Source organism: Fukomys damarensis, unplaced genomic scaffold (genome assembly GCF_012274545.1).
Source record: "Fukomys damarensis isolate Sample0158 unplaced genomic scaffold, DMR_v1.0_HiC HiC_scaffold_36, whole genome shotgun sequence".
NCBI classification, from domain to species: domain Eukaryota; kingdom Metazoa; phylum Chordata; class Mammalia; order Rodentia; family Bathyergidae; genus Fukomys; species Fukomys damarensis.
Window position 1 is genome coordinate 14,906,800 of NW_022900948.1, and position 12,153 is coordinate 14,918,952.

The window sequence follows — 12,153 nt, forward strand, 5'->3', positions numbered from 1 at the left end:
CGAGTCCCCGCCGCTCCGGGCCCTGATGGTTCCCCGACCCGGCGCCGAGCCCTCAACACGCTGCCCCGGGCCACCCCGGGCGGGTGCCTGCTACAAAACCTCAGGCACTTTGCGCAGGCTGACTCAGCCATCTCCAGGCGGGCTTTGGTGGTGTCCAGAGCTGCGCGGTGGGCTTGGAGGCAGCTGGAGCCAGAGGGACGGTCGGGAGCGGGCCACGGTCAGACTTTACAGCTGAGTCCCATTATGTAGGTCTTGGAGCTTGGGGAGGCTTAGAGAAAGTTGTGTAAGATCAAGGTTTTATTAGGCTTCCGCTGCAATCCGGGACCTGGCGCTGGGCCAATTGGAGGGAACTTAGTCGTTGGTCATCGCCTTTAAAGAGGAGAGATTAACCATGAGGCAAGGTCCACGCTGTTGAGTCTTTACTCTGGAGGTTGGCTGGCAGGACAGGTGAGGTCAGGGACCGTGCAAGTCACTACCCTGGTCCCCTCAAATGCTTGGCAAGGGCCTTTGATGACTGTCCGCTTGAACCTTTCTGTGCACCAACCTTGTCAAGTGCATCATGTGCATAAACTTAATCTTTGCAACACTGGGAAGTCAGTGTTATAATTCTCCTTTCACTGATCCCCAAACGGGCTGGAAGGGCTAAGTACCTTGCCCAGAGTCACACAGCTTCAGGTGATGGAGCTGGGGTTTGTTCTCCGCCAGGTCTAGTTGCAGTGTAATGGGAAAGGTGAGACCCAGCCTCAGCAGGCAATTCTAGGGGCAGTGAGCTTTGTTTTCTAATTTTGCTTAATGCAATGCAGACTTTTCTGAAGAGACACTGGGGGAAGACAACCTGAGGGTAAATAGATGTAGCTCCAGCTGCACAGTAGGTGTTGTGCTCATAACTGGAGCACATTGTGAGGGGCTTCAGCTGGGTGTCCTGAGGGGTTGCCAGCACATATGACTGACAAGTTCGTTCAGTGCCAGGGACTGAACCCAGGGTCTTGCACATGATACAGTCCAGTGTTCTACCTCTGAGCAACATCTCTCCCTGACTGCACCGAAGTAAATGGCGCGGACTGGGAGAAGTATCCTTTCCAAGGTTGCTGTCAAAGCCCTTAATGCTCCTCCTTGTTGACTGACCTTGAGGTTATCTTTCCCAGAAGAGTTCTTGATGCGAGTTTTCTATTTCATGGACTCATAGGACAAAAGAAGATGCAAATGGTTGTTGAAGTCAAGCCCCATCTGATACAGGAGCCCCTTTGGCCTTTTCTGCAGATAACCACATACCTGGCCATGTGGCCACCCCCTGTGCCTGTAAGGGAGCTCTTAGTGCTGAGCTGAAACCTGTCCTAAATTTCCCTCTTTTCTGCTTAGGCTTTGCTCTGGGCCCCTCGGCCTTCTTTACCTTCCTCCATTCTGTGATATGCCTTCATCCCCCAGCCACTCTCTCTGGACCATTCTGAGGCCACCCACACCAGATGCTCACTGTCCCAGCCAGCCACGGGCCAGAGAGTAAAAGTGATGCTCACTACTTCTCAGGGGGGCCAGGGCATCTGCGGGGCTCCCCTGAATCTCCTGGACGGCCTTCTTTCCTTTTAGCTGCGAGGTGGAACTGTGGGATTCTGATGAGCCCATCACCAGCAAGGAGCTGGAGAGACGTGTGGCAGGGGCCTACGGCCTGCTCTGCCTCCTCTCTGACCGTGTGGACAAGAAGATCCTGGATGCTGCAGGTGTGTGTACGGGGTCAGCCTGGGCAAGGTTCCCGGGGTCTCAGCCTTGTGGGGCACATCAGCCTGTGGCAGCTGCCTCATGAGAAAACCTGTAGCACTGTCCCTGCATTCTGAGGGTGTGCCCGACATGGCTGGGAGGTTGCTTGAAGCTTCATCTGGCTTGTGGGTTGCCCTCCACCCCTTACTGCTGTGAGTCCTTGAGGGAGGGCCCAGGAGGGTAAAGACCTTGGTGTGGTGGGTATGGAGGAGGGAAGACTGGGACCACAGCCTTGCTTTGTGACCTGAGCAAGTACTTCCTTTTCTGGGCCTGTGTGTAGCAGAAGGGAGGCCCCAGCTCAGTGCCTCGTACCAGCTGGCACCCAGAATGTATCTGCACAGCCCCAGCCCCAGAGGCTGCTGGTTGGAGAGAGGTGCTTTGAGTCAGAGTTAAGCCACCCCTAGAAGCCATCTAGTAAAGGAGAAGTTATGAGAGAGTCTCAGTGCTCTCAGAGGTATCCATGGGAGGTCCCAGGTGTGGCTGAAGGGGACCCAGGCCTCACCCGCAGACAGTCTAGAAGAGAAATCCAGTATCCAAGTCCCCAAGGGGAGCCCTGGCTCTGCTTTTGACTGGGCCAGGGCCCCTAATATCTCTGAGACACTAGATGGCAAAGAGGATTGTCTCAAGTTTTACCTGCAGAATAGTAATTCTAAGAAAATAATAACAGCAGCCAGGCATGGTGGCGGACGCCTATAATCCCAGCACTCTGGAGGCTGAGGCAGGAGGATCACTGTGAGTTCAAGACCAGCCTGGGCTACATAGTGAGTTCCAAGTCAGCCTCAACTACATAGCGAGACCCTGTCTCAAAAAAACAAACAAACAAAAAGAAAATAATAATAGGTGCCCCTAGCATAGTCCTGTGTCCTGGCTTTGGATTCCACGAGGAAAGACACAATGTGTTTTCTTTCCACAGGAGCTAACCTCAAAGTTGTCAGCACACTGTCTGTGGGTGTCGACCACTTGGCTTTGGATGAAATCAAGAAGCGGTAAGCAGAAGCTGAGCTCTGGAAGGGCCTAGAGTGCAGGGCAGTGCCCACATGGTGCAGAAGAGGGTTGCTTGTTTTCACTTTGCATCCCTCAGTAAGAATGTGAAGTAGCTGATGAAAATTCATCCACACGTGCACAAATCAGTTAGAACAAACCTGGGTTGGACACAGTGCATGCCTACAGCATAATCCCAGCTACTCGGGAGGCTGAGGCAGGAGAATTGAAAGTTAAGTTCAGCCTGGGCAACTTACCTGTCTCAAAATTAAAAACTAAGAAAGGTGTGGTGACACAGGCCTGTAAGCCCAGCACACTAGAAGGCCAAGGCAGGAATTACAAGTCGGCGCCCATTACATATTTATAATACTATGTCTTAGGTGTATCATGTATTAGATAAATCACACAAACCCAAGAAAGTTGGCAACAGTGAGTAACCGCTGTCCAGTGTCATCCTTTCGCATTCACCATAACCTTGGAAGGAGACACAAGTATTGTTTCCTTTTCTGATGAAGAAATTCAGAACGATTTAAATAGCGACTTGGCCCACACTTTGAGCCCTAATCTTCTATCTTCATAGCCTTACCAAAGTGGGAGATAATCAAAATGCATGTGGGGACTATGCATTTCTCAGTGCTCATTAAATGAAGCTCTGAGCTTCCTGGCAGGCAGAGCAATGGAAGAGCAAAGTAACATCATGAAAAGACCCAGCAGTGGACCCTGGTGAAGGTTCATGAGGCCAGTGTTACCACTAGATGTTTGATTCCTAGTGGGATCCGAGTGGGCTACACCCCAGAGGTCCTGACGGATGCCACCGCGGAGCTGGCTGTCTCCTTGCTGCTCACCACCTGTCGCAGGTTGCCAGAGGCCATGGCAGAGGTGAAAAAGTGAGTGCCACCCAGCGGGAAATGGGCTCTGCTCAGCAGCTAGTTCCTGAGCAGGAGGCTCAGCCTGGCCCAGACGTGCTCCCTGTGCCGGGTGGGCCCCATCTCGTGAGGGAGAATTGACTCAGCTAAAATGTTAAAGCATAAGACTGAGCTACAGAAAACAGGGCATGATGGGAAGTCATGAGAGATGAAGACAGAATGAGACAAATACCTTCTGCTGGTTAAGGGTTAGGGGAGGAATGCAGATAGGGGATGGCTTCGTGGGAGGAGGAGGGATGTGCCCTGGAGCACTGGGGGTGATTCTGATGCAGGGTGCGCCCCAGGTACTGCCAGGGTGCTGCATAGAGCGCGTGTGGGCACTGTGCTGCCTTCCTCACAACTGGAGCTGTGCAGCCTGGCCTGAGGGTTTCAATGTGTATGTGTAGTCAGCAGGGGCTCCAGGAGCTGGGAGCAGGGGCAGTGCTGCGAGCATGCTGGGAGTGAGCAGACAAGGCCCTCAGAGAACATGGCCAGGGGCCTGGCTGCTGCATGGGGCACTGGCCGACGTGACGGTGCTGGTGTTCTGCTAACAGTCCTGTCTAGAACGCCACACCTTCGCTGGTAGTGGCTCAAGATAGGCTCCATCCCTTGCCCACCAAAAGCAATGGGGCAGCCTTGTTGCTTTGCTTTTGTTGCTGCTGAGTTCTGAGAGAACTTGTTTTGGAATCTCAGATCCCAAGTCTGCAGCCCACTGCCCCCAATGCCCCTGACTGTGTCACCTTGGGCAGCTTACCTTTCTGGTCTCAATTTCCTCATCTGCAAAAAGGGTCAGAGCCTCTGAGCCCTCTTACAGTCCTTAATGTCTGTGTCCCAAATGATTTAAAGGAGGAGTCATCCTTGCTGCAACTCAAAGTGCTGAGTGGCTGTAGTGTTGCTATTCCACTCTCAGTCCAGGTTTAAACCTTGGACCCCAGGCAGATGCAGGTGTATGTGGTTCATTTGGGCCTTATCTTTGCCTGAGACCTGGTGCTCAGTGCCTCACCTCTCTCCTCCACAGTGGTGGCTGGACCTCATGGAAGCCCCTGTGGATGTGTGGCTACGGACTCACACAGAGCACTGTCGGCATCGTGGGGCTGGGCCGCATAGGTAAGGCTGTCCCTGCCCTCTCCTACCTATCTCAGCACCCCAGGCTTGGGTTGAATCCCTGGTGTCGTGTTCCTCAGTGCTGGACGTCCCTCTTTGGAAAAGTTGTCGCCTCTATCGCATGCCAGCAGGGCACTTCCCACAGGGATATCTCCAATGAGAAGAGACAGCCTTGTAAAGGCAAAGGAATAAATACAGTCAGGAGTTCCTTTAGGACTCACTAGGTGATGAAGCCAGTTGCTAGGAGCCAGAGTTCCTAAGGAATTCAGCCCCATGGAGAACAGGTGAAGGCTGTAGATGCTAGGTGGGACCTTGAGGAGTGGTTACTGTGGGACAGCTTTTCCACTCCCAGGTTGGGCTTGGAAGCACTGACTTTGGAAGCCTTGACGGGTTCCAGAGAGCTCACTGGACAGGGTTTATCTACAGACACAGCAGACCAACTTTGCTTCTGGTGGCCTGTGATTGGAGAAGTCTGGCAGAAAGGCTCAGGCTCAGCCAGGCAGCTGCTAGTGGTGCTCTGTCACCTGGTAAAGGGCGAAGCTAAGGGTGGCCAGTGTGGATAACCTGCCTGGCCAGCCAGCGGTCTGCTTCTCTCACGGGAGAGTTGCTTGGAAGAGCCCAACAACTTTAGGCTGTGTTCTGAGTTTGAAGACCCAACTGACATTCCGATCTCAGTGCATCTTATATGAAAACGTCTTGTAAGTCTTGGGCAAGTTGGCAGTTGATCAGTGCCATCAAAAAGTCAAAGAAGCTGGGTGTGGTAGTGCACACCTGTAATCCCAGCACTCGGGAGGTTGAGGCAGGAGGATCTCTGTGAGTTTGAGACCAGCCTGGGCTACATAGTGAGTTCTAGGTCAGTCTCAACTACATAGTGAGACCCTGTCTCAAAAAACAACAAAAAAAGTCAAAGAAGGTCTGAATCTACATTAACAGAAGCAGAGGGTCCAGAAAGAGGGAGGGGATTGCTGGAGGGACCCAGCTCTAATAAGACAGGACCTAACATAGTCCCCTGTCCTTAGATCTGCTGGCTGTTGCCCCTATCCTCTGAAGGGTAGGAACAAGCCATGGACTCTGATTCTTGCCTCTAGGCCAGGCCATTGCTCGGCGTCTGAAACCGTTTGGTATCCAGAAATTTCTGTATACAGGGCGCCAGCCCAAGCCTCAGGAAGCAGCCGAATTCCAGGCAGAGTTTGGTAAGTAAAATCTTGATTTCCAGAGGAGCCCTGCCTGTGCTCATCTGGTGCATTCTCTTGTCTTTAGTGATGTTGTGTAGGCAGAATATAGGTGCTCCAGGTGGTCTGGGGCTGCCATGTCGCCTAGGTATTACCTGACCTGCCTCTGGACACAGGCACACTCAGGGAGTACAGACACATACCCGGCTCACTCTATGAGTTCTCTCAGTGTGGGCAGAGCCCCAGGGATGTGCTGGGCTGAGGAAAAGCTGGGCACTGACCAGCCCAGCCTGTCTGTGCCTTGGTCCGTGGATAGCTTCTGTGGGGACACAGTGCGGTGAGCAGATGGCAGAGTAGATCTCGACCATTCCTCCCTCCTAGCACATCCAGCCCTGAAGGTGGTAAAAGTCAGAATGGCCCAGATTCCACCATGTGACCTTGAACAAGCTTCGGCCTCAATTTCTCCATCTGTTAGACTAAGGGGCTGAGTGGAAGATGTGAGACACCAGGATCCCATGAATGGCTGCTGACTTCGTACAGTCATCAGAGCTGTTGAGGCCTTCAGAAAGCATCTTGGGAGTTTCTAGTGGGGGATGGCAGAGCCTGGTCTCTACCCTCCTGCTGTCCCTCAACTCTGATGTTGTTTTCCCCCCTTCTTCCCAGTGTCTGCCCCTCAGCTGGCCGCAGAATCTGACTTCATCATGGTGGCCTGCTCCTTAACGCCTGAGACCAAAGGGCTCTGCGACAGAGACTTCTTCCAGAAGATGAAGAAAACAGCTGTGTTTGTCAACATTAGCAGGTAGCCTGGGGCTGCCGAATATCCTGGGGTCACCCAGCAATCCTGGAGAGGGGCTGTCCCCACTGCTGTCATCTAGGCTTCCCTGTGGGGTACTGATGAGACCTTGGGCTGAGCATGTCAGGCTCCACAGATCGACTAAGCAACAACTCAGATATACAGCAGAGGCTATCCAAGAGCCAAGTTAGGAAGAAGAGGGATCAGAGCAGAGCCTGGGCCTTCTGGCACCCACAGTACTCTCAGCCTCGACAAAGCCCTGGCACACTGTAGTGTGGATTGGGGGAGGGCCTAGCAAGCAGAGTCACCAGGGAGCCTCATCTTCCTCTACCAAAGAGTTGGACTTTCTGATCTGGCTGCCCCTTCGGAGACCAATCTTCCATGCCATTGAGCCTGTGAGTTCAGTGATGGTTTGAACTTTGCACTCCTGGGTAGACAGGCTTAAAACTCAAATTTTCCTAGTGTCCCAAAATGTCCTCAGGAGTGTGTTCAGGCCACTGGGATATACAGGGGAAGATGTTCCTTCTCCACCATTGTAACTCCTTCCTAGCTGATACCCTTTAAACCTTTTTAAATCAATTTGGAGAAGGCATTGGATGAGGTCAGCTTGAGGGCTCGCACACCCTAAAGGTACCTGTAATTACCAGTGCTTAGCTACTGCCGCGGGTGGCAGAGCAAGCAGTGTCAGAACAAAGGTCTTCAGCTGATGGCCTATGGTAGCCCTAGTTTCTGTTTGCTGAGCACCTGCATGTGCCCAGGACTGTACAAATCCTTCATTACAATAGTCCTTTTTGGGCCAGGCGTGGTGGTGCACAACTCTAATCCCAGCACTCGGGAGACTGAGGCAGGAGGATCGCTGTGAGTTTGAGACCAGCCTGGGCTACATAATGAGTTCCAGGTCGGTCTGAACTACATAGTGAAACCCTGTCTCAAAAAACCAAAAAAAAAAAACCCACAAAAAAACAATAGTCCTTGTTGCACAAGTATCTTGTGTGTGTGCAGTATGAAGTCTTGAGAACCAGTTCTTTAGTGGCTGTTCACTTTGATGGATGCAGTGAGGTTTCTATGCCTGATGGCATGCGGTGGTTCTCAGCGGATGATCTGAGGGCCAGCCAGATCAGAGACACCTGTATGAAGCCCAAGACAAGTGCAGACTTCTGGGCCCCATTCATGCCCTAGTGCATGCAAGTAAGCTTTAACCCTACCAGTACTCCTTGGAGTTAAGTGGCATTCTCCCTATCTTAAGAGGAAGAGCCTGAGGTCAGAGAAGTTGAGACACTTGGCCAGGGTCAAGTGCTAAGTCTGCAACTATTAATTCTGTGGGTTGGTTGTTCTGCCCTAAAGGCAGTCTGGTGGGGGAACGTGGGATGCTCATACCACCACTCCCATTTCCAGGGGAGATGTTGTAAACCAGGATGACCTGTACCAGGCGTTGGCCAGTGGTCAGATTGCAGCTGCTGGGCTGGATGTGACAACCCCAGAACCGCTGCCTACAGGGCACCCCCTGCTGACCCTGAAGAACTGTGGTAAGAGCTGCATTTGCAGTGCGACTCCTCACTGTTTGGCATCCTAAGTGTGCAAGGGCTGGGCCAGAAGCTCAAGTGAGCAGTGCTGTGCACAGAGGGACACACCTGAGACATGACATACCCGTTAGTTGACACCGGTACTTAATAATGGGAGGGATCCTTCTGAGCATGCCCTAAAGGAACAGAACATGAGGGTAACTGGATTTGTTAAAAGTGCCTGGCCACACATACTTACAGATGTAACATGCCTTCTGTCACAGCTAAAATGTGTTGCTATTATCAGAGAGTGAGCAAAAGAAGTCCTGTTTACCAGTGTTTATAGCTTCTGCCAATTATGAAGCTGTTCTTTTTTTTTTTTTTTGGTACCAGGGATTGAACTTATGTTCTTGGCACTTGTGAGGCAGGCAGCAGAACCTCTGAGCTAAATCCCCAGCCCTAAGCTGTTCTCTTGATGCAACAAATCCCCTTCTCTGTTCTCTTTGGATGGGGCTGAGCCTCTGCACACCCCATTTCTGTGCCAGCTGGCCCTACCAGACCCTGTAACTTTGCTCCCTGCTGCTTTCCCGTCTGTCTCTCTGGGAGCGACACTTCTCCCAACACTTCCGGGGCAGCAGCAGTTCCTTCCTGTTGTGGCTGGAGGGATCCAGTTTGCAGCTTTTCTAGCCAGTGGCCCCAACAGAGATCTAAATCTGGACTTCAGAGGGGCTTTTCCATCCATCTGCATTTTTTCACAATCCCACCCCTTTTCTCTGACACCACCCCCTGCTCCCCCACCCTAAGGGATGCTGCAGCAGTGCTGTACTTCTCCCTTCGCCTGGTCACCTGGAGGGACTGAGCCACATGGCTGGTGGACCTCACCTGAGGGCTTCTGCTTTAGCAGGACGGAGCCATGGTCTGAGGTCATCTGAGGTCATGTGCACCTGACAATCTCATGACAGATGTGGCTGAGCCACTCAGGGAACCTCAACCTTTGTGCTTGCTCTTTTGCCTCTACCTGGTTAACAACTTTCTACCCCATTCATAGTTCTTTATATTAAGTTCTGTCCAGGTCTTAGTATGGTTTCCACCTCCAGACTGACAATTTACATTCTAAAATGGAAACCCAAACAAGTCCTTTGCTGCCTTCCCAGTGAATTCTCCCGTTATTGCAGCCCTTGGTAACTCTGCCGTCCCTGCCCCTGAGCAAGCCCTCAAGAAACCTTGACTGTGATGAAAATTGGCACTGTTCCTCAGGCCTAGTCAGCTTAGTACCCTGGAAGCTGCTTCAAAAGGCAGCTGTTTAGGGATGAGTGACCTCATTTGCTGTAGTGGGGCCTGGGAGAGCTGCAGTATCAACGCTTCGTCTTGGAATTTTTGTTTTTGCAGTACTGGAGACTGAACCCATCCCATCTCTCTTTTTAATTTTAAGACAGGGTCTCATGCTAAGTCATTAAGTCACAGGGGCTGGGCTTGAATATGATTCTCCTGTCTCAGGGTCCCAGAGTGCTGGGATTACAGATGTGTGCCATCACACATGCTTCATCTTGAAGTTATTCTGAAGGATACAGGCTGTAGGTGGTCAGAACTAAGTTCCTAAGCTAAGCTGGCACCTGGTTTCACCATCTAGTCTCTGAAAGGCTGTGTTTAGATAGGTGCCAAGATCCCTGTAGCCCTGCTGCCATCTTTGTGTGTAGATACAAACCTTTCGTATCTCTAATATTGAAGTCTCAGTAGCCTGGGGTCTCTCTGCTATTCTCTGAACCTCATCCCTACTAACAATATTTGCGTAGGGAAGGCAAATGAAGGCATATTGAGGCAGGTTCTCTTCTTTTTAGGTAAAGCCAAGCCATGAAAGAGAAGCCCAATTTATGGACCCCCATCCCAAATACTGAGGATTGAACCCAGGGCCTTCCTACTGAGCTACATCCCCAGCCCTTTTTTAAATTTTTTTAAGACAAGGTCTTGCTAAGTCATTGAGTTGCCCAGGCTAGGACCAAACTTACGGATTAAGGTCTTGAACTCTTAGCTCCAGCTCTTCCCTTTCCTTTCCAGTGATTCTGCCCCACATTGGCAGCGCCACTTACAAGACTCGCAACACCATGTCCTTGTTGGCAGCTAACAACTTGCTGGCTGGCCTGAGAGGAGAGCCGATGCCTAGTGAACTCAAGCTGTAGCCAGACAGCCCCGCGGGCTGAAGTCAGTGCCTGGTGTTCTGCCGACACGCCAGGCTGGATCTGGCCCCACAGGTGGGAGCCGAGGGAAAGTCTGCTCCCATGCTGCAAGTGAAGATGGGTGCTGGTTGATGTGCTTTGCTACTTCTGTGGCTGGACACATGCAAGCCAAAAGCCTGTAATTTGATCATTAAATAATTTTCTAAGACTGTCTCAGCCTGTAACTAGAGGAAGCTAACGAAAAGAGCAAGTTTCTAACTTGGGACAGCCAGTGACCTGCCCTTCCCATCTGGTCCTTACCCTGAGCACTTGTAGTTCCTTCCCAAGGCCCTCACCAAGGGCAGGACAAGTGGAGCCTGTTAATCATGGAGCTTCAACCCAGGACCTAGACCATCAGAAAAGTTTAAGAGCACATAAAGCAAAGGGGAGTTATCTAGAAGGACTTAGGTTAGGTCGACGCTCTTTTGGTTGAGAATGACTAGAGGAAGGTGGGTTCCTCAATTTCAGAATTAGTTTTTGTACCTACACTTTGCTCCCTTTACCCGTCTCATCCTCTATTCCCTACCTAGGTGAACACTTTTTTGTGTGACAGGATTTCACTGTGTGGTTCAGTTGGCCTTGGACTCACCATGCAGCCCAGACTGGTCTCTTGTGATCTTGTCTCAGCCTCCCCAAGTGCTGGGATTATAGGCATGGGCCACCACACGTCCAGATCTTTTAAGTCATCTTACTCTTCCCCAAAGCCAGGACACCAGCATTGCCATTGCCAAAGCTCTGCTCTGCTAAAGAAATCAGCTCCCACCCACCCCCTAGTGGGCCAAACTGGCAAATAAAGCAGTCAACAGCAGCCCAGCACAGGGTTGAGTGGCCTCCAAGAGTAACTGGGCAGACTGAGAACAAAATCGCATTCATGTCCACAGACCAGACGGGAAGCATGTGGAGAAAGCAAAAGGAACAAATAATTGGAGGGGAATAAGAAATTACTGTTATTCATTGACTGCATTACAGTCCTAGGAGCTTGGTTTAAAAAAGCACCAGAAGGGCCAGGGACTTAGCTCAGTGGCACAGCACCTGCCTTGCAAGCACAAGGTCCCGAGTTCAACCCCTGGTACAAAAAAAGAAAAAAAAAAGTACCAGAAGCAGGGCTAACAGAGAGAATATAGTACTACTTCCTGTTTTGTTTCAACTTCAACCTAAGCAAAGAAAAAGAACACATATTTAGAGGCATGGATATGACAAATGTTTTATTTCAAAATCTCAAATTTTAATCAGCCTAGCACCACTGATACTGGTGCCCTGACAGAACTATTTGTTGTTATCCAGGAAAGACTATGATTTTGCCAGGCTTACAATTAAGGCTAACCAATCAATATTTAGGTCCCCTATTCAATACCAGTTGGAATCCAGGTAGAAACTCTAGAGCATAGGAACCCTGGGACTCGTTTTCCAGGGAACCTTGGAATTATTTTAAGTGCTATAGTCTGATCCAGGACACTGGCCCACAAGTTTGCTTCTCACACATGGAAACTGATCTGAAGAGGTAGATGAGATTCCAGGTTCCATCTAGCAGTGGAGAGGCAGGACCCTGGTGTGTGTCAGAGACGGGCCCAAAAGGCAAGTTCACTTTTGCCTGAGCAAGGGTGAGGAGGTTCCTGGGACCACCTCTGAAAGAGGGAAGGGGAGTGGCCATGCCTGTGTCACTGGCTCCTTGCCCCCAGGCCCAAACAGAGCTTCTCATTCCCCATGCTGACCCACCTGACTCCCAAAGTC

The 12,153-nt window shown here is 51.2% G+C and overlaps 1 protein-coding gene across 1 annotated transcript; it reads left to right on the plus strand.

Moving 5' to 3' along the window:
* The first annotated feature begins 25 nt into the window (after positions 1 to 25).
* On the plus strand, positions 26 to 11,773 carry Grhpr (glyoxylate and hydroxypyruvate reductase). The gene is made up of 9 exons (XM_010619441.2): positions 26 to 217; positions 1,559 to 1,715; positions 2,666 to 2,738; positions 3,504 to 3,620; positions 4,657 to 4,745; positions 5,831 to 5,935; positions 6,578 to 6,713; positions 8,103 to 8,233; positions 10,265 to 11,773. The coding sequence occupies exons 1-9, from the start codon at positions 26 to 28 to the stop codon at positions 10,384 to 10,386; spliced, it is 1,122 nt and encodes a 373-aa protein (XP_010617743.1). The 3' UTR covers positions 10,387 to 11,773.
* The last annotated feature ends 380 nt before the right edge of the window (positions 11,774 to 12,153 follow it).

Coding starts and splice junctions, on each gene's coding strand:
- Grhpr (XM_010619441.2), top strand. CDS start 26: ATGGTTCCCCGACCCGGCGCCGAGCCCTCAACACGCTGCCCCGGGCCA. Junction 1,716..2,665: donor GAAGATCCTGGATGCTGCAG/GTGTGTGTACGG, acceptor TTCTTTCCACAG/GAGCTAACCTCAAAGTTGTC. Junction 3,621..4,656: donor GCCATGGCAGAGGTGAAAAA/GTGAGTGCCACC, acceptor TCTCCTCCACAG/TGGTGGCTGGACCTCATGGA.